Source organism: Miscanthus floridulus, chromosome 8, assembly GCF_019320115.1.
Source record: "Miscanthus floridulus cultivar M001 chromosome 8, ASM1932011v1, whole genome shotgun sequence".
Lineage (NCBI taxonomy): Eukaryota > Viridiplantae > Streptophyta > Magnoliopsida > Poales > Poaceae > Miscanthus > Miscanthus floridulus.
In genome coordinates, this window is record NC_089587.1 from 221,048,296 (window position 1) to 221,068,175 (window position 19,880).

The following is a 19,880-nucleotide window of genomic DNA, read 5'->3' on the forward strand; positions in this document are numbered from 1 at the left end:
TGGATAGTCCAAGAGACTATTGTTGGCACCAGTGGTTTTCTATCTTTGTTATGTTCAGGATGAAGGGTTGATTTATGATACAAGATGAATTTGTCTCAGGGTGGAGTTTGTTGGAGTTGTTCCAAATTCACTCCAGGATATAGGCGGGGCTTTTGACGGAGCGTAGCGGAGTCTGAAGCCGGCCCATCAGGTCTCGCCCCTATGCTCGGGGGGTGCGGGGGGCGGAGCCCCCACGGTACGGTACGGTATATACACCCTTGCTAGGGTTTCGTGGAGACTTGATTCTCTTGTAAGCCGCCATAGGCGTGTAACCCAAAACTCTTGAGATAGTGAGATTGTTGCTGGCTGGTGCCCGTAGTTTTTCCCCTTCACATCGGAGGGGTTTTCCACGTTAAATCGTGTGTCTCCTCTGTGACTTCTTTGCTTCATATTCCTATACGTCATTCGTAACATAGGCCGGGGGACCAGGCCAGGCTCTGGCGCTCACATGCCCCCCGGCCTCCATAGCGGTGTGCTACCTACACGGCGGCCCGCACAAGGGGTGTAGTCTGGTCACCGTGCTAGGCGGTAGGCACGGAGGGCGCAGCGTGTTCGCTTGGCACGGCCCACGTGGTCACCGTGTCTCCGCTCCCCCAGCACGCGGAGAACAAAGCCGTGAAAGATTCTGGGCGCGCGCACCGGCGGACGGACCGGCCGACCGGCCGGCCGGCAGGGGTCGCGTCCGCGTCTTGGCTTTTGCCGACCTCTCAGATACGTGGAACCTACGCTCCCCCCCTGCGTGAGACGAACGTTGCGTTGGTGCGTGCCTATTGCGTGTACATCCACTTCAATTCTTTTGAGCCCGAGGAGACAGTCCTACGACTCCTATTTGAGCCGCAAGCAAAGGCTGCGCCGGTTGACAGCGCCTGGCTGTTGCTTGTTCTGAGTTCAGAGTTTCAGACAGGCCGGCCGGCGACTCTGACGGGGACGAGGCAAGGCGTGGCAAACCATGGGGACAGGATCAGCAATGACCTCGGCGGCACGATCACGGAGCACAACACCAAATTGTGCTTTGCACGCTCCAGGACAGACAGCTTCATGAAATGTCCGCAAACCGTGTGCCTCCAGGCTGCTGCCCCGTCGGCGTCAGACAGATCGAATGTCCTGTTTTGCTGCGACCAGTGTGACCTCGATGAACGAAATGGTCACCTGACAGTCAGCGTTACACGTCATGCAATGCGAATTTCAGAACGACTTTCGGGAGGAACCGAGCCGTCAGTACCCATGTTTTGTCTTTTGATGAAATTTCAATGTGTTTACAGAATTCACATTTTTTTTCTTTCTTTTGAGTTGAAAAAACTCCATACACACTGCACAGTTACAACTTACTGCCGACAATGCACGATTGGCATTGCCATGGCACGCTCTGCTTATGCCAGCTGCATCGCTTAATAGCAGTCAGTCTATTCAGACCAGGAGAAAATATTCAGTTCAGCTAACCAAACCAGGAGAAATAACCACCAGTGATCACTGTTGAGCTGCTCCATGGCGTCTCGATCAGTTGTAGTTGGACCTCCGTGTAGGCATGGCGGACTGGCTCGGGTGCGAGACGTGGTGCGGCCGCGTCGGATCGCTCGCCGCGTCCTGCACATAGACAATGGAATGGATTCGATTAGCCATCAGAGGAACCGATTCTGCAAGGAGGAACTAGGAATGGTGTTAATTACGTGTCGTGGCTGCGAGTAGGGATTGCTGTGGAAGGTGGACGAGCTGTGCAAGCCGCCACCGCCGCGGCCGCTCATGCTCATGGCCATGCAGGAGTCCATGTTGTCCTCGCCGAACGCGCGCAGGCGGTTGAGCTCGGGGAGCACGACGGTGGCGAGGTCGGGGCGGTCCTTGCGCCGGAGCTCGCAGCACCGGAGGGAGACCTCGGCGAAGCGGTGCGCCTCCTCCATGGGCCAGTCGTGGACGGCCGGGTCGAGGAGGTCGGCGAAGGTGCCGCGCTCCAGGGCGCGCCCGACGTGGTGCGTCAGCCCCATGGGCGGGCGCGCCGTCACGATCTGCAGCAGCATCACGCCCAGGGAGTAGACGTCCGACTTCACCCCCAGCATCCCTGTCTGCTGGTACTCCGGGTCGATGTAGCAGAAGGTGCCCGCCGCCGACGTCATGTGGCACTGCGTGACATTGTCGGCCACCGACGGCGGCACCAGGCGCGCCAGCCCGACGTCGCTGATCTTGCTCACGTAGTTGCGGTCCAGGAGGATGTTGCCCGGCTTGAGGTCGCGGTGCACCAGCGGCTCCGGCTTGGCCTGGTGCAGGAACAGCAGGCCCATCGCGATCTCCGCCGCGATGCGGAACCGGTGCTGCCACGAGAGCACCGGCCCGCCGGCGCCGCGGTGGAACAGACAGTCGTCCAGGCTGCCGTTGGCCATGTACTCGTACACGAGGCAGCCGTACTCGGGGCAGGCGCCCAGGAGGAGCACCATGTTGGGGTGGCGGATGCAGCTCAGCACCTCCACCTCCTGCTGGAACTGCGACCGCCCCTGCGCCGCGTCGGGCCGGAGCACCTTGATGGCCACGGGCGTGTGGTCGAGGTGGCCCTTGTACACGGGGCCGTACCCGCCCTCGCCCACCTTGCGGGCATCGTTGAAGTGGTCGGTGCCGATCTCGATCTCCTCGATGGTGTACCTGCGGTACCGGACCACCGACTCGCGCGCCCCGGCGGCCATGGACCGGAGCCGCTCCTCGGCCTCCTTGAGCGCCGTCATCTCCGCGCTAATCCGCTTCTGCGCCTCGAAGTCCGCCAGCCGCTGCGACGCCTCGGCCGCCTCGATGGCCGCCCTGGCCTTGGCCTTCTCCTGCTCGATGAGCGCCATGGCCGACTCCTCCGTCAGCCGCGTCTCCTGCGACCGCTGCTCCTCGTCCATCTTCCACCGCTGAAGCTCCATGGCCTTCTGCTTCGCGCTCAGCGCCTCCTTGCACGCCGTGCTGTACATGTCCATGGTCTGCTTCAGCTCCAGCCGCAGCCGCTTCATCTCCGCCTCCATCTCGTCCGAAGGCTGGGAGCACCAGGAGGAGGTGCTGGTCTGGGAGTGCGACGTGCTGTCGTTGCCGAACGAGTCGCCCCACCGGTTGGGTGTGCGCGACGCCTCGAAGCTGTGCTGCTGGTGGTCGAGGCCGTCCGACCCGTTGGACAGCCGCGGCGGGTACCGCTCCGTGCTCCTGCGGGGGGCGGAGCCGATGAAGGATATGTCCGACGACTCCGGCAGCGAGAACTCCGGGAACGCCTTCCGCGCCGAACCCGCGTTGTGCCCCGTCGTCCTCGAGAACGGCGACCTGTCAGCGACAGGGGGTCACTCTCACTCCACCATGCTGTTCGTTCGATCGGGTTGCGTTGCATTGCATCCGTAATTAACTGCATGCGCGCGAGGCATAGTAGCTTACATGATGTGGTTTTCTTGAAACATTGGTGTCCCGGAAGACGGAGGAGGAGGCGTCCATTTCTGCGCGTGCACCGGCTCCGGCTTGGGCCCCTGGATCATGGTCCGGAGCGGCGAGACGGCCGGCGCCTGCCGAACGGCCTGCCGCACCGACGTCACCTTGCCGCCCTTGGAGACGACGTACACGGTGCAGAAGTCCGGCGCGGCCTTTGAGATGCTGCTGCAAATTTCCGCCTTGAACCTTCATTCACAAACCAAACCAGGATTGGTTTCACACTGTCTTTGTTCACCGACCTCACAGTGCTTGATGAGGAATGGCGCGATGGATCGGACGCGTAGGCATCAGCACGGAACGCCCATTGGCTGGCTCACCTGACGAAGCCGCTCCGGGCGGTGGCGCCGACGACGAGCTTCTCGATGGCGGCGTGCGCGGCGAACTCGACGATCGACTTGGCCACGTCGTGGTCGTCCAGCACCACGTCCTTGCAGTGGATCTGCGGCACACAATTACAGAGCACGTATTACGTTACACCAGACATCGTGAAATCGCACCGTGTAAACACTGCTGCTACGTTTGATGTGTGTAGTTCTTTGCGTACGTCTTTGCGCGTGCAGAAGCAGCGGAACGGGAGGAAGAGGTCCTTCATCTGCGGGTCCGTCGGCTGCTTGTACCCGGCGGCGTCCTCCACCCCACCTGCACGCACACGCACGCCGTCGTCGTCAGAAACACGGGAAGGAAGCTGACGAGGGAACTTTGGTCACGTCGTGCCATGGAGATGAAGGATGATGCTCGCCTGAGGTGCCCTTGGTGTTGACGTGGACGAGGACGATGGTCTGGCCCTTGTGGGCGAGCGTCTCGGTGGCGTACTTGAGGGCGTTCTGGCTGTTCTTGTCCTTGTCGATGCACACGGCCACCAGCGGGTAGCTGCCGCCGCAGCCGGCCTCGCCGGCGTCCTTCCCGTCGCTGTACTTGCCCATTGTGCCTCCGTTGCTTCTCCTGCTGCTAATGTGTGCAGAGCACTATATATTTGGATCGGTGGATTTTTGGACTCCTATAATTTATTCTAGGCTAACTTTCTACGATTCTGACGCTGGCATTCATCATCCCCTCAAAGGTCCTGGGGGAGGGGATGTGATCAGAGGAGGATTTTGGGGGGGCATCTGTATCTCTTTTAGACTTCTACACATGTTCTCTGACCTCTATTGACTATAATTAGAGTGACTTCAGAATGTTTATCATGTTCGTTTTGTGGGATTCAACCGATTTGACGGGCAGCCACCAGTTATCCCCTCCCCATTTTCTGCCAAGCAGGAGGTAATTAGATGGTGGCGCACAGACATGATGTGGTGATCTCAAACCAGAAATGACAATACAGGAGACTGGCATAAAAGGACATCTTATTTCAGCATAGCAATCAACAAACTTCAGAGCGTCCAAACTACGTATTTTTCGATAACATTGTAAATGCACATTTACAAGAATTTGCACTGTCATGCTAATATTTACATTACTAACACTTACATTTACACTGCCAGTCATCAGAAATAGTCTACTTGTCTAGACTACAAAATTGTCTATCATATGGTATATGACGTCTTCTCCATCTGAATTAATTGGATGGATCCTAACCTGCAAACCATCGTAAACCCAAAAGGAGTGCTTAGACTTCCCTGAAACTACAATCCTACATCCTTATTACAATAAGGTAAATCATGTAGCGATACAAGGAAATTCTGTCTGTTACTATTGAACAAGGAAGTGTCATATACAACAAGGGAAAGGTTCACACTTCACAGCTACTGATCAGGTAGTAGTAGCAATAACAATGTGTAAAATTCTTTCTCAGCTGCCCAACAGATAAGTTGTCATATTAGTTAGCAGCTGAACTCCCAATTGGTGGTTTCATTGTAGCATAAATCTCCAGATGGTTAAAAGTATGAATGCAAGTGCAACTGTACTAGAATAATTGTCCGCAGATGGCTAGGCTGTAGTCTTACCTGGATGTTATTATGGGCGTTGTATCTCAGCCAGCTCTTATGAAAGCATACATCCACACGTTCCCAGGTCACTTGTGTAAGGCCACGGATTATAATCTCTGTAATAACAGATGTCTTAATGCACAGCTATAGCAGGAAACCAACTGCAGTTAGATCATTAGATGTGCAGTGCACCTCTTACTCCTATCAGTAATTTTGAATATTAATTAGCTAAGCTTACAAATTAACAGGTAGCATTCAGCAGCATTTCTGTTGCCAGCTTCTAAAGCCTTTATGCAACTCTTACATGCACTGATACACCTCTATCCGGTGTTAAGAAAAAAGGGCAAAACCCAAACATGCAAATTTATGGCATATCTATTGGTCATTATTACCTTCATAACTATCTGCCAGTGAATCTTCTACAGATCCCTGTTGCTGATGATCCTCTAGATTTCCTTTATCGACATTAATAACATGAGGATACTTTTCATCATTTGCTGTTAACTTGAGCTGGGAAACAAAGAAAGGCCATATTATAGACAGATGAGTGGTAAAGCACAGGAAGACTTTTACTGCCTCTTAGTAAACAGAAGTGCTGGTTTACTTTTGGTAATTCTTGCTGACGCCGAATCGATGATGTTCTCCAACCAACTATATCTATTTCGATAAGTTAAGGGCACATGTAAATGGGTATCTTTGACAATCAACTCATAAATTGATGCAGAAAATAGAAAATATGTAGCATCAGTTGGATACGATCATATGTTACATTAGCGTAGGCAACACGGTGCTTGAAAGAGCGCAATGCAGACCTGCATAGGTAACAGTGTAAAGAGGACGTTTGAAGCCAGTATGAATTATAGACTGATATGATTTGGCAATTACTGGACCAATACATGAATTTCCCGTCGTCACAATCTTTAACCATTCGTAGAAGAAGAGGAGGCTTCCCATCATCCATGTCTGTAAGGAATAGATGTTTACCAGTTCTCCCAACTATAAAATGTGCTGTTCCTGCAGCAGTTCTCTCCAAAAGTGGGACACCAAAAAGAAAGGGAAGCTGAAGAAGAACACAAATATAAAAATGAATCAGGGTCTTTGTTCCTGTCTTACTGATACTGTTTTGTTATTGAACTCAAACGTAACCACAGTGAAAAATTAATGAGAGAAGGAATGTTAAGGCATTGAGTAGTAGGAATGAGACTCAGAAAATGGGCGGGTTTCTGAGCTGTTTGTCCAAGTTAATAAAAGGGTTAAGAGTTATATCACAGAAGTGTTAGTTGATCTCCACCAATAGGCCCAACGGCCTATTGGGCCCTTGGCTCTGCTCCCTGATCGGGGGAGCCCAACCCTAACTGGTTGGTGGGCCCCTATCGCACAGCACATATAAATAGAGAAGGTGGGGATCGAGCTCAAAAGACGAGGTTCACTGGAGCCGCCACACCCACCTACAGAAACCCTAATACCGATCTAAAGCCGTGCTGCCAGCGACGGGATGGCCCACCGACTTCGCCTCTGCCTCGCCCCTGCGAGTCACCACCGGCCACTGGACCTCGCCACCGAGCCGGAGTTGCCTCGACACCGGCGTCCGCGAGGTCACAGCGCAACCGCGCACGGCGAATGGAATGTTACCCGGAGGCTACGGGTTACACACAGAGAGGTACACATCCATCGATTCTAACAATGGCATCAGAGCCAGGTTGGTTACAAGTGTGTAACCCTAACCCTAACCGGGTAAAAGAAGAAAGAAAATCCACCGCCACTGCACGGGGGGGAAAGATGGCCGCACCGCTGTTCTACACCGGCGCACGGCAAAAGTAAAGGAAAGAACAGATCCGTGTTCGGATCAGAGAAGAATAAGAAAAGTAAACAAGATCCATTCGGATCATAGAAAAGGAAGGGCCATCGGCACTTGAACTCTAACCCTAACTGGGTTAAAGAATGGATGAAAAGAAAGAAAAGGTTTCGGCCTTGAGATGAACAAAGCCGAACCCTAAATCCAAAAGAGAAAAGAAATCAAAGAAAAGAAAGGAAAACAGAAAAGAACAAAGAGAAAAAGAAGGGTCGGAAAACTAACCCTAACCCTAGATCCCGATTCGGATGAACTCCAAAGAGGAAAACCGAATCGGTCGAATCAAAAGAAAGAAAAGAAATAAAAGAAAACAGAATCGAACCCTAGAACCATTCGGATGTCAGAGAAAAGAAAGGGGAAAAGGGATCTCAAGAACCCTAAGACCTAACCCTAACTCGCATGGAGAAAGGGCTAACCCCAATCGGTCAAACAAAGAAAAGCATCCAAATCCGAAAGGGGAAGGGGAAAAGAACAGGGGTCGGGACACTGAAACCCTAACCCTAATCCCATTCGGATGAACAAGCGAAAAGAAAACAGTGAAAACCCCATTCCCAAACCCTAACCCTAATTCCTGTGCGTCGGTATGAAGAGAGAAGGAGACGGGGAAGAACGGGAAAAGAAAGAACCTCGCCGGGCGTCGCGAAAACCTTTCGCCGACGCGGGAGAAGAAAGACCGCCGAACCGGTGCTGCTGCTCGCCGGGCTCGGCAAAGGGGTCACCGCGGCCAGGCCGCTCGACGGCGGCGCGCTCACCCGCTGGGGAGCGCGCACGCCGGCGAGGGGGCCGGCGGCGGTGCCATGGATTGCCCGCCTCGCTCCACCACTCGCTCTCGTCGCTGGCTCGGTTGTGCTCGGCTGAGAAGAGAGAGCGAGGAAGAGAGTGGAGAGAGCGGCACTGAGAGAGAAAGAAGAGAGAGAAGCAGAAAGGCCGAATGACCTAGGGTTTCAGGTCGGAGGCCGCGGCCGGGGGGTTTTGTTGGAGCGAAATCGACGCGCAGCCGTCGATCTCCATCGGACGGCTCAGACTGAGAAGGCCGGCTTTCAGCCCAGGCGGGCGAGCGCGCCAGGCTGAATTCCCGGCCCAGGCCCAGGTTGCGGCCTGGGCGCGGATGAGCGCGCGGGAAGCGCCCACGCGGGCGTGGGCCGTGGGCCACCTCGCCGTTTTGGGCCGAAGGAACAGTGCAGAGTATGAATCAGTTTTGTTTATTTCCTGGAAATTGATTAATGGATTAAAGGAAATAGAAAAAGAAATTTTCCATGTGGGTAAAATTCAAGGAAAAGAGAGTTTTTCCACAGCTAGAGAAATTGTTTATTCTCCGGTTAATTTGTACCAACGTGGTATTTAATTAGAGAAAAAGAAAGTTTTTCCGCTGCTAAAGAAATTGTTGATTCTCCAGTTATTTTGAACCAATGTGGTATTTAATTGGAGAAAAAGAGTTTTGATATGATTATGATGTTGTTATTTACTGACCAACGTTGTTAATAACAATATCGTAATGTTAATGATTTATGCATTAATTCTACTTCTGCCCAACGGTGATGTAGAATTAGTGTATAAGAAAAGTTGTTAATTTAATGATTTATGCATTAATTCTACTTCTGCCCAACGGTGATGTAGAATTAGTGTATAAGAAAAGTTGTTAATTTTAATGAATTATGCATTAATTCTACTTCTGCCCAACGGTGATGTAGAATTAGTATGTAAGAACAGTTGTGAAAGTTAAAGATTTATGCATTAATTCTATTTCTGCCCAACGGTGATGTAGAATTAGTGTATAAGAATAATTGTATGTTTTGATTTTGACCAACGTTGGAATCAAGGTATGCAAATGATGTTATTTTTATGATTAAGAAAAGATTTAACCTGGTTTTCATCTTGTTTGAGGTGGACTGGGTAGTCACCTCACCGTGTTCTACTGAGTCTGTGGCACCGGTGAGGGAGACAAAAGTGAATGATGCCATTTGGGCAACTAAAGAGAGGGATTTTGAATTCCAAAAGATATCCTATGACTCCTTGGGCATAGGAAATGAATCACTACCAACAAGAAAAGTTTGGCTGTGATAAAGAACATGATTGAACCTGCAATTGTAGGCTAAATTCCAGAGTGTGACATGGTCACCGAGTACCTCGATAGAATAAAGAGTCAGTTCACTGGCTCTTCAAAGACATATGCTACTCAGCTGAAGTGGTGGCATAAGAGAGCTCACGATGCGTTGTCGAAATTATGGCAATGTCGTTTAGGCCATATTTCGAGGGGGAGAATAGAAAGAAAAGTTAAGAATGATATTCTTCCTCCATTAGAGCTCTCAGATTTAGAACAATGCAGAGAATGCATAAAAGAAAAAGTATGTAAAGAAGCGCAGGAATTTTATAGATTATTCACACAGACATCTGTGATCAGCTTTCCTGTAAAGAGTGTGGATGATTATGATTCGTTCATAACATTCACAGATGATTACTCCCATTATGGCTATATTTATCCAATCAAAGAAAGAAAAGATATATTGGATAAATTTAAGATATTAAAGATTAAGACAGTCAGGTCTGACCGTGGTGGAGTACTACGGTCGGCATACCCTAAAAGAATGGTATAGTAGCCCAGTATTCTATACCGGGCGAATCTCAGCAGAATAAAGTAGCTAAAAGAATCAATCGTACCCTGATGGATATGGTGGGCAGTATGATAAGTTACTCCACCTTACAGTTGAGCCTGTGGATGGAGGCGTTAAAAACCTCATTCATATTCTCAAAAGAGTACCAAGTAAATCGGTGCCCAAAACACCTTATGAGTTGTGGACAGAAAGTGTACCCTCACTAAACCACTTGCGTGTGTGTGGGGGAGCCCTGCTGAGGCTAAAGTATTTAATCCAAACATTGAGAAGTTAGATCCCAAAACAGTAAGGTGCTATTTCATTGGCAACACAGAAAAGTCAAAAGATTTTTGTTTTCCACTGTCCAGAGAGACAAACAAAGTTTGTGGAAACAAGACATGATGTTTTCCTAGAGAATGAAAAGATGAGGGGGAGTATGGTAGCTCGAGAAATTGACCTTGAAGTGAAGCGGGTGTAAGCATCCACTTAAATGATTCATGAGCCATTTTTCTTACTACCTGCTGTAGCTGCACCGACAGTGCTAGATACTATGGTGCTAGCACCTGTTGTTATCCCAACTGTGGCAACAATGAATGACGATGAGGAACCTATTCTTCAGGATTCTATAGAACCTATTGCCACACATGAGGGGGAGCAACAACAGCCTCAAAATAGAAGATGTGCCGAATGTGAAGGCCCCTTATAGGTCTCAAAAGAGTTAGAAAATCAGCTATTCCTGCTGATTATGAAGTGTACAACACTAAAGAATTTCAAATGGAGGATGATCCCACCTCATTTGAAGAAGCCATGAGAAGTGATCATTCATCAAAGTGGCTTGAGGCCATGGAAGATGAAATGAAAACAATGAATGTCAATAAAGTTTGGGATTTGGAAATAATTCCTAAAGGAGTCAAAACAGTAGGCTGTAAATGGGTCTACAGAACAAAACTTGGCTCTCAAAGGAATATAGAGAAATATAAAGCGCGACTTGTGGCGAAAGGCTATATGCAAAGAGAAGGAATTGATTACAATGAGACCTTTTCTCCAGTCTCATGTAAAGTTTCCTTCAGAATCATAATGGCATTAGTGGCACATTACGATTGAAAATTACATCAGATGGATGTAAAGACGGCATTTCTCAACGGAGACTTGGAGGAAAATGTTTACATGGCACAACCGAAAGGTTTTGTCATGGAAGGAAAAGAACGAATAGGATGCCGCCTAAAGAAATCCATTTATAGATTAAAGCAAGCTTCAAGACGGGTGGTACTTGAAGTTTGATCAGTCAATAAAGAATTTTGGGTTTTTAAAAGAGAATGTAGAGGACAATTATGTCTATGCAAAGTTTAAGAATGGGAAGTTTATCTTCCTTGTCCTGTATGTAGATGATATCTTACTTGCTAGTAGTGATGTCAGTCTACTACTGGAGACAAAGAAATTTGATATGAAAGATCTTGGCGAAGCCTCGTTCGTTCTAAGGATCGAGATTCACCAAGATAAAAGAAAAAGGGTATAAGGACTGTCACAAAAGGCATACATGGAAAAGATCTTGAAGAAACTCAGTATGCACAAATGTAGTCCCTCACCTGCTCCTATAGTCAAGGGCGACAGATGTGGGGATTTTTAATGCCCCAGGAACCAATATGAGCCCAATCGACAAAGTGAAAGTGGTTCCATATGCTTCAGCTGTCGGAAGCTTGCAACATGCTCAAGTATGTACGCGCCCTGACTTTGCATTTGTTACCGGGTTTTACTTGGCAGATTCCAGAAGAATTCTGGAATAGAACACTGAAATTGATAAAGAAAGTCTTGCGTTATTTGCAAGGAACGAAAGGCCTCATGATGACATTTAGAAGATCTGATTCACTCCACATGGTGGGATATTCAGATTCTGATTATGCGAGAGTGAATGCATATCCAGACGTGGATTTTCTATCATCTCGCAAAGGGGAGCTATTTCATGGAAAAGCTCAAAACAAACTGTCACTACATCGTCCACAATGTATGACGGTTTGTAGTGTGCTATGAGGCAACGGGCAGGTGAACTAACTAACGAAGTTCATACCCGGTTTGAAGGTGGTTGACGACATCTATAGACCACTAAAGTTATACTGCGATTATCATCTGGCAGTACAGGATGCTCACAACATAAGTCAAGTGGTGCTGCCAAACACATTGACATAGAGTATTATGTTGTGAAAGATAAAGTCCGGGATCAAGTCATAAATCTTGAGCATATAAGAACAGAAAGGATGCTCGCGGATCCGCTTACAAAAGGCTTACTACCCAACATGTTCAGAGGACATAGTGTTCAGAGAACATGTAGCTAGCTTGGGTTTAAGGGAAAGCCTAAAATATTCCTGGACAAAAGAAGGCCCAAAGATAAGTATCTATTTCAGAACAGAGTAGTGAGTTGTAGCTGTTAAGTCTATCGGCAATGGACCGTGACGATGAGACATGCTCTATGAGCTAATCTGTAATGGAATGAACAAAAGTAAATGATATGAAAGTGAAAGATGGAATGAGATCAAGGGGGAGAATGTTAGTTGATCTCCACCAATAGGCCCAACGGCCTATTGGGCCCTTGGCTCTGCTCCCTGATCAGGGGAGCCCAACCCTAACTGGTTGGTGGGCCCCTATCGCACAGCACATATAAATAGAGAAGGTGGGGATCGAGCTCAAAAGACGAGGTTCACTGGAGCCGCCACACCCACCTACAGAAACCCTAATACCGATCTAAAGCCGTGCTGCCAGCGACGGGATGGCCCACCGACTTCGCCTCTGCCTCGCCCCCGCGAGTCACCACCGGCCACTGGACCTCGCCACCGAGCCGGAGTTGCCTCGACACCGGCGTCCGCGAGGTCACAGCGCAACCGCGCACGGCGAATGGAATGTTACCCGGAGGCTACGGGTTACACACAGAGAGGTACACATCCATCGATTCTAACAAGAAGAAGGTTCAAATATCTGGAGGCTCGTGGGACTTTATTGTGGTGATAAAAAGGCTGATAATAATATAGAAGAACGTAATAGGCATTCACAACTGAACATAAGTAAATAAACATGGAACTTACTTGTTTATTCCACCTTGAGCCCAAGTGTGGTGTAGCAGATGTAATAAAATTGATTGGTTCTAAACCAGCTATTTTACCAGCACCAGGTACATTTTGTTCATCAGAAGTCTTATCAGTGTCACAAGAAGATGTTTCATCCATGGCAGGTTCGTAAAGTTTTCCTATTGCATATCTTGTTACTAAACCGCCAAGCGAATGAGCAACAAAAGATATTTTCCTCAAGTTTCTTCTCCTCTGAACAACTTGTCGAACCTGCATGATAAATATTTGTTTCACCTTGTAACCTTCTAGTTAATTCAATGACACCCTGGAAACTTTAATGGATTATTAACAGCAATAGCACTCAACTGTGAATTGGCAAAGGGCAAATGAACACGAGATATGAATCTATTACAAAGCCAAATAATTGGTATAATGAAGTTACTACTTTATAGTACCTCCTCAGCTAGCCTTTCACCCATTAAGTCAACTCCATCATATGTTAATTTTGAATAATTGCTCTGACTACCTGCATTAAAGAAATATTAATACAAGTGATCTTAAAATAGCACAAAGGGTTATGTTTCACTAGCCAGGTCAATGGCCACTTAAGTGTGCAGTGGAAGTTGGAACAAACTTGGCATGGCAAACTCACTGAGTAGCATGATGGTACCCGTGGACATAACAGGATTGTCGCTAGTAAACTAGATTGCGCTGCTGCTGCGCATCACTCCCAGTTGTGGATTAATCATTTCAGTGACTTCAATCAATTTCAAACTATGATTGTAGCCCGCTATGACTTGTGCTTACTAGTGCTGCAGAACTTTCTCAGCAGTTGTTTTTAGAATTACACACTGACAAGCACCTTCAGCATTTTACCTTTTACAATTCTCCTATAGCATCACCAGCTCACTGGATTCAGTCACATCCAAATTTTCTGCAACCAACTAAAATCACCCCCTGACTTTGGATCTTCTCCACTAAGATTTAAGATTGACTACACACTTCTATGTTCTACTACCCTCCATCCCTTTCTACGAAGGAACTAATTCAACGTTTGCGATAACAAATTGCACCCGTTTCAAATGGAAGAGCGCAACTAATACGAAGTACGAGCACTCACGATGCACGTAGACTTTTCCCGGCAATCTCTTCACAAACTGTTCCGCTGCAAACTTCCAATCCGCCGAACTAACAAGCCACAAAATTAGCTGAAATAGGAGCACCAGACTGAACACCCGAGAGCAAAACGATTGCGCACACACCTCCCATACAGCCCGTTGACCATGACGACGAGGTGGTCAGCCTCATCCGCGCCAACCTCCTCCTCCTCTCGTCTCCCGGCGGCCTTACCCTCCGCGTCCGCCCTCTCCTCCGCCACGGCGGTGGGCTGCGGCAGACGCTGCGACAGGAAGCACCGCATCCAGCTCGCCAGGTCCGGCTTCTCGTCCCCCGGCCGAGGCTTGCGCCCGAGCAGGAACCCCAGGTCGAGCCCGAGCCCCGGGTGCGGCCACCGCGAGCTGCTCCCGTTTCGGCTGCGGCTGCGGCTGCGCCCCGGGGGAGCGCTGGGGGACTGGCCCATGAGGGAGGCGCGGCGGTGGCCAGGTGGGGAACGGGAGGAGGCGGTCGCGAGGGAGCACGTGGCGGAGGTGTAGAATCTGGAAGACGCGGGCATTTCCCCGGTTAGTTGCTGGTCCACGTCGGACGGTTCTCGACTCTCGAGTCGCCGGAATACTCCAGCCGTCCAGCGGCTGCTTTTAGAGAGAAAATCGACGACAACGACTGGCGCGCGGAATCGCGTGTGCCTTTGCATCATGCGGTTCAAATTTTAATAAATGTTCAATAAGCACCCACGCCTCAAGAGATTTGTCACTCATTTCACTTTCACAAGTCTGTCAAAATTTGTCACGGGGAAGCGATTCTTTCTTTCATACCACTCTGGTCCATCAGTCCGGGCTCCTGTAAGATTATTCTGTTAGCCTGGGCTAGTTTATACAGACATAAAATTTGAACAACACACTTGATAAATATTTTTTTTGGTGGATACAATTTCAAAAAAAAAAGAACAAAACAAAAGGATGAAAGTAGGTATCGTGTATTTTCTAAGATACATGTACAGCTTGTTTTACCTTTTTTTTTGACGGGTCGCAGGGGGAGGGAGGAATTATTCCCCACCTGATTTTATTGCTTTGATCTTGGACAGCCAACAAACTTTGGAGCTTCAGTTACATAAGACTATAAGAGCACCTTAAGAAGTAGGAGAAAACTTGAATCCCAAAAATTAGTTATTGGAGGAGATATAAAACATGTTTTGAAATTTTGAAGGTCTTCTTTCTGGCAGAACGAGAAAATCCAATCCCCAATGAGAAAAATAGTGGATTGGAGGAGGAGAGGTCTCCCCTTTATTTAAGAGGTTCAGAAGTAGGAGAAAACTCTAACCCCAAAACTAGTTATTGGGGGAGATACAAAACGTGTTTTGAAAATTTGAAGGTCTTCTTTCCAGCAGAACGAGAAAATCCAATCCGCAATGAGAAAAATAGTGGATTGTAGGAGGAGAGGTCTCTCCTTTATTTGAGGGGTGGGAGGCTATGATTTAAGGGACTGACAATTTTTTTTCTCATTGGAGCTAGGTTTGGAGAACTGCTGAAGCTACAGAATCTTCAAAATAATATTTTTTCTCATTTAGGATAGGAAAGGGGACCTTTGGAGATGCTCTAAGAATTTCCATTTTGGAAAGCTGCTAGATTGTGCTGTGATTGTTTTACCTTCACCTTTAGATATTGAAAAAACAAATCTTATTGGGTACAATAATGCAAGAGATAGAGTCAAACTGCACAGCTTATTTAGACCCCTGCCAAGTATGGTTGCACCCAAACTGCCAACCAAACTGTAACTACCTCAATTCTGTAGAGACAGTAAGGTGAGCCTCTCAAACAAAAATTCTACAGTGATAGTTATAAGCTAATATCAAACAAAAAAAAATTGCCATACATATTCATGAAGACCGCTGACGAACAACAGAGTTTTGCACGCTTTCTCTTAGGTTGGTGCGATGATGGTTGACGCAATACTACTTCACAAGTGGCAGTGCCAACTCTCATTTTTCGCTTCCTCCACTCATAGACCTCTCCATTGCCTCCACTTCAAACTGATGTTAAAAGCAAAACTATGTTAGATTATGACATGATAGACTAAACTTTCAGAGTATTTCTTCTTTCAAAGGGAAGAAAAAATATATTAAAACTTGGCACAATATATCCTTATATTACATATAAAATAACTGAAATAAAATCCATGTCCTTCATCGTATTCGTATCCTTTGCCTGGTGGTGTTGGTTGATGCAGCTGATGCTCTAGGGGCCTCTTTAGTTGCTCGCCCATAAAATTTCATAGACAGGCAACCCCAACTAGCCCTTGATTCGAGTGCCTAGTGGGCTGGGTTTGTTGCCTTCAGGCCTGTTCGTTTGGAGGAATTTGGATGGTTTGGAGAAATGCTGGAGAAATTTGTGAGAGGAAAATACTGTTCTAGATGAAAAAAGAAGTGGATCAAGCCGAATTTAAGGGCACGTGAACGGGACCTTCCAGGCATTTGCCTGCTCAATGCAAATAGACCCTGGATGCACAAAGATAGTCTCGTCAAACACTGAAGCTAGAGTACACCGAATCCACCGACCAGCCTAAAATCTTGAAATGCCGCAAGAGCCAACGTTTCGAAACTAGACCGAAATTCATCTAAATCGATGAAATAACATTTATGATTGAATCGTCGGGTATAGCACAGGTTGTAGATCCAGCACCTCCAACCCTTCACCGATTACTTATAAAAAAGCTACAAATTAGTTCAGTTTTTTTTTCTCCAAATTGTACATGTACCACTAACATCGGTGACTATTTTCACTTTGTAAAATAATCAATAAGGGAGTAAATCTTATCCCTAAATGTTCCTACATTTTTAGCCTACTAAACTTTTTGTCCCAGCTCAAATTAATCCATGAATCTAAGATAATAAAACTTCAGCTCGTCCTAACAGGCTTGTTAGAATCTAATACCTCTAGTTGTGTTCAGCAACGATTGAACCTGAAATGATACTGCAAGCATGACACAAGGTTTGCATTGTATCGATTTTGGCGAAACCGACCGCATATTTTATAACCGCAACTCCAAAAAAATACAAGTGATTCTCGTTGTCCCGCAATACTAATTGACCCTCTGATTCTTGTCCTGCATAAAAATCCAATGCAATAGAACAGTCTGGCCTAATCTTTTTGAGCGCTTCTAATTGCTTTGTGTTGGCTTGGTTGAATTCTATATATAGTCCTCTCATGATGAATTCTATTTGTGTATCTAATGAATTCTATTTGATAGTGGAGATATTTGTATATTTCTTATAAATCCAGTTAAAGTTGAAGAAGCTTAACTTAGCATGCGAAGCTAAAACGACTTGCAGTCCAGAACGAGGGCGTACACGAGAGACTGCGGCAAAGGAACCTTCCACTCACACGAGTCCTACGATCTTAGATGCGGTCTCTGAGTCAGGCACGCACAGGCACATGAAAGCATGTGTTCCCATGTCAATGCAGCTTCTCTTCGCGCAAAACCCCTGCACAAAAACCATTAAATTATTACACTGACACTAAACAGACAGATCGCACCGGAAACCCCATTTTCCAAGCGTTTACTTCATCAGCTGCAAACTGACCAGAATCCATCCCATTCCCATGTACAGTATAGACAGCAGGCATCCTCTGACCTGCTCCGAAGATTTGCCCAAGGTGTCAAAAACAAGCCATGTTAAGAGTGTTCGACAGTTCGTACACTGCCCAGCTGAATTATGAAATCGCAAGTCAAACGAGGACACGCACGACGGCCTGCCTCGATCGATCGCGAGCTGCAGCACGCCCTCAATGCAAGTGCCCCGATCACATGGCATCAGATTCTGCTGCTGCGTCCATCACCATCTACTGGGCATGCTAGATCTATCTGCCACTGGATTCTATAGTAACTCACTCATCGTAATTAATAACTTAATTACGGCAGATGAATTTCTTAATTGTCGGCAATGCTCGAGCATATAACGACGTACCATTAGCCATTGGACATCGCCAGCATTTCTTACACAGCTAGACTAGTAGCTCTAGCTTTGCTGGAACACACGTACGAACACTGGTCGTCTTCACCATGGAGTGCACCTCAAGAAGCCGCCGGCTCTCGTGCTGCCTCCTCCTGGCGGTGTGCGCCGTCGTCCTACTAGTGCCGGCGGCGGCCGCGCCTCGCCGGCTGCTGCAGACGTGCCCGGGGCAGGACTTCGACGTGCCGCACGCGCACCTCCGCGCCCGGAACAACGTGAAGCCGCTCAAGTACACGGAGGAGATCTCCGCCCGGGCCCTGCAGTGGGCGCTGCAGTTCAAGGGCAACTGCGCGCCCGCCGCGCCCGCCGCCGGCATCAACGTCTTCCTCGGCGGTGCGGGCGCCACATGGCTGCCCAGCCACGCGGTCGCCGCGTGGGCCGAGGAGGAGGAGCACTACGACTACGGCTCCAACTCCTGCTCCACGGGCAAGGCGTGCGGCCGCTACACGCAGATGGTGTGGCGGGACAGCAAGGAGTTCGGCTGCGCCATCGTCCAGTGCGATTCCGGGGACACGCTCATGGCTTGCCACTACGAGCCGAGGGGCAACGTCATGGGACAGAAGCCGTTCTGATCGCCGGCCGCCGGTCGCCATCACCGGAACGCCGGGAGTTACCATACCGGCAGCGCGTCCATGGCGCCAGTATACCACCGTTTCAAATCATGATTAGTTTTTCGCTCGATCTGTCTTGCATTTCTTCTCATAATACTACGTACGCACAGTAGCTAATATTTAATTTGTTGGGGGGCTCCAGTTATTAGAGATGATATGTATGCCATGAGAGTGACGAGCATATAGGTTTGTCCTCGTTTGTTTTGTTCATGGCACAATCAAATTTGTCCCCTCCTATGACAACTACATTTAAATTTGTTATTTTTACTGCTACATTTACTTGTGTTCAGATCATGCATGTTCTAATAATAAGCTGACCAAACTATGCCACACGCACAAGAACGTACACAAGAAGTTACAAAGGATTCCAAAAAAAAAGGGAGATGTACACAATAAGTTACATTCAAAAAAAGGGAGATGCACGCGGACGTCCGGACGCCCGCGCCGGCTTGTGTCACGAACAGGAGCGTTCGGATGAAAGGACGCCCCACAGGAAGTATTACCAAAAAAGTGTCGGTGTTTTGTAAATCAGACTAGTAAATTTATATGATTACTGCGCTGCTCTAGGAAGGCGATGGTAGCATCCAAAAGACACGAGGATTTATACTGGTTCAGGCCGGAGCCCTACGTCCAGTCTCAGAGATGATCGAGTGCGTGTTCCTTGCTTGAATGCTCTGAAGATCTTACAATGGGGGTGCAAGAATGGTCGAAGAGGTATGAGAGCTAGAGCTAGAGCTAAGAGATTAACTGCCTGAAGGGAAGCTTCAGGAGTTTGGTGGTGTGAAGAATGAGAGAATAAGTTGGGATGGTGCCCTGGCGGCTCCTATATAGAGTTCAGGGCCAGGGCAGATACAAAGAAGAAGGTTCTCCCGACCGAGGGGTCGTGAGCTAGAGGGAGGGGCCTAGCTAACTTGGCTTGCAAGCTACGCCGTCTTGTGGTGCACGTCCGAGCATTGTTGTCATCATAGTCTTGTGCCCACATCGCTGTAAGGTGTGGTGTGGTGCTACTATGCCGATCGTGGCGGCATTGTAGGCATGGTGATGGTTCACCAGCCATCCTGCGCGACGTGGTCTCCGCCGTGGCCTTTGTCATCGCCTACTGGCCTCCTGGGGGCGTCATACAAGAGTTGGTGACCGCTCCTAGGTCGTCGGTCGCCTGGTTGGCTTGTAGAGCTGGTGGCCATGATCCTGAGCTTCGAGGTCGTGGCTCCCGTCGGTTTAGATGGCCTCTAAGTCAAGGCCTCCG

At 48.4% G+C, this 19,880-nt stretch overlaps 3 protein-coding genes across 4 annotated transcripts; 1 reads left to right on the top strand and 2 right to left on the bottom strand.

The window, feature by feature from the left end:
• Positions 1–1,278: 1,278 nt before the first annotated feature.
• Positions 1,279–4,744, bottom strand: LOC136478241 (U-box domain-containing protein 35-like). Its single transcript, XM_066476595.1, has 6 exons — positions 4,214–4,744; positions 4,019–4,113; positions 3,792–3,913; positions 3,424–3,660; positions 1,707–3,315; positions 1,279–1,623 (listed from the first exon to the last, which is right to left on the bottom strand). Exons 1-6 carry the CDS (start codon positions 4,395–4,397, stop codon positions 1,537–1,539), a joined length of 2,334 nt encoding a protein of 777 aa, XP_066332692.1. The 5' UTR covers positions 4,398–4,744; the 3' UTR covers positions 1,279–1,536.
• Positions 4,745–4,843: 99 nt separating this feature from the next.
• On the bottom strand, positions 4,844–14,613 carry LOC136478242 (putative lipase C4A8.10). 2 transcript variants are annotated; one of them, XM_066476596.1, is made up of 10 exons: positions 14,161–14,612; positions 14,019–14,086; positions 13,354–13,424; positions 12,917–13,168; positions 6,296–6,459; positions 6,156–6,211; positions 6,004–6,056; positions 5,792–5,909; positions 5,418–5,515; positions 4,844–5,049 (listed from the first exon to the last, which is right to left on the bottom strand). In XM_066476596.1, exons 1-10 carry the CDS (start codon positions 14,568–14,570, stop codon positions 4,978–4,980), a joined length of 1,362 nt encoding a protein of 453 aa, XP_066332693.1. In that variant the 5' UTR covers positions 14,571–14,612; the 3' UTR covers positions 4,844–4,977. The 2 variants fall into 2 exon arrangements, with proteins under 2 accessions (XP_066332693.1, XP_066332694.1); XM_066476597.1 differs by lacking the exon at positions 4,844–5,049 and adding an exon at positions 5,056–5,266 and having other exon boundaries at positions 14,161–14,613.
• Positions 14,614–18,010: 3,397 nt separating this feature from the next.
• LOC136475050 (pathogenesis-related protein PRB1-3-like) lies at positions 18,011–18,665 on the top strand. The gene has a single exon (XM_066472605.1). The coding sequence runs from the start codon at positions 18,074–18,076 to the stop codon at positions 18,593–18,595; it is 522 nt and encodes a 173-aa protein (XP_066328702.1). The 5' UTR covers positions 18,011–18,073; the 3' UTR covers positions 18,596–18,665.
• Positions 18,666–19,880: the final 1,215 nt, after the last annotated feature.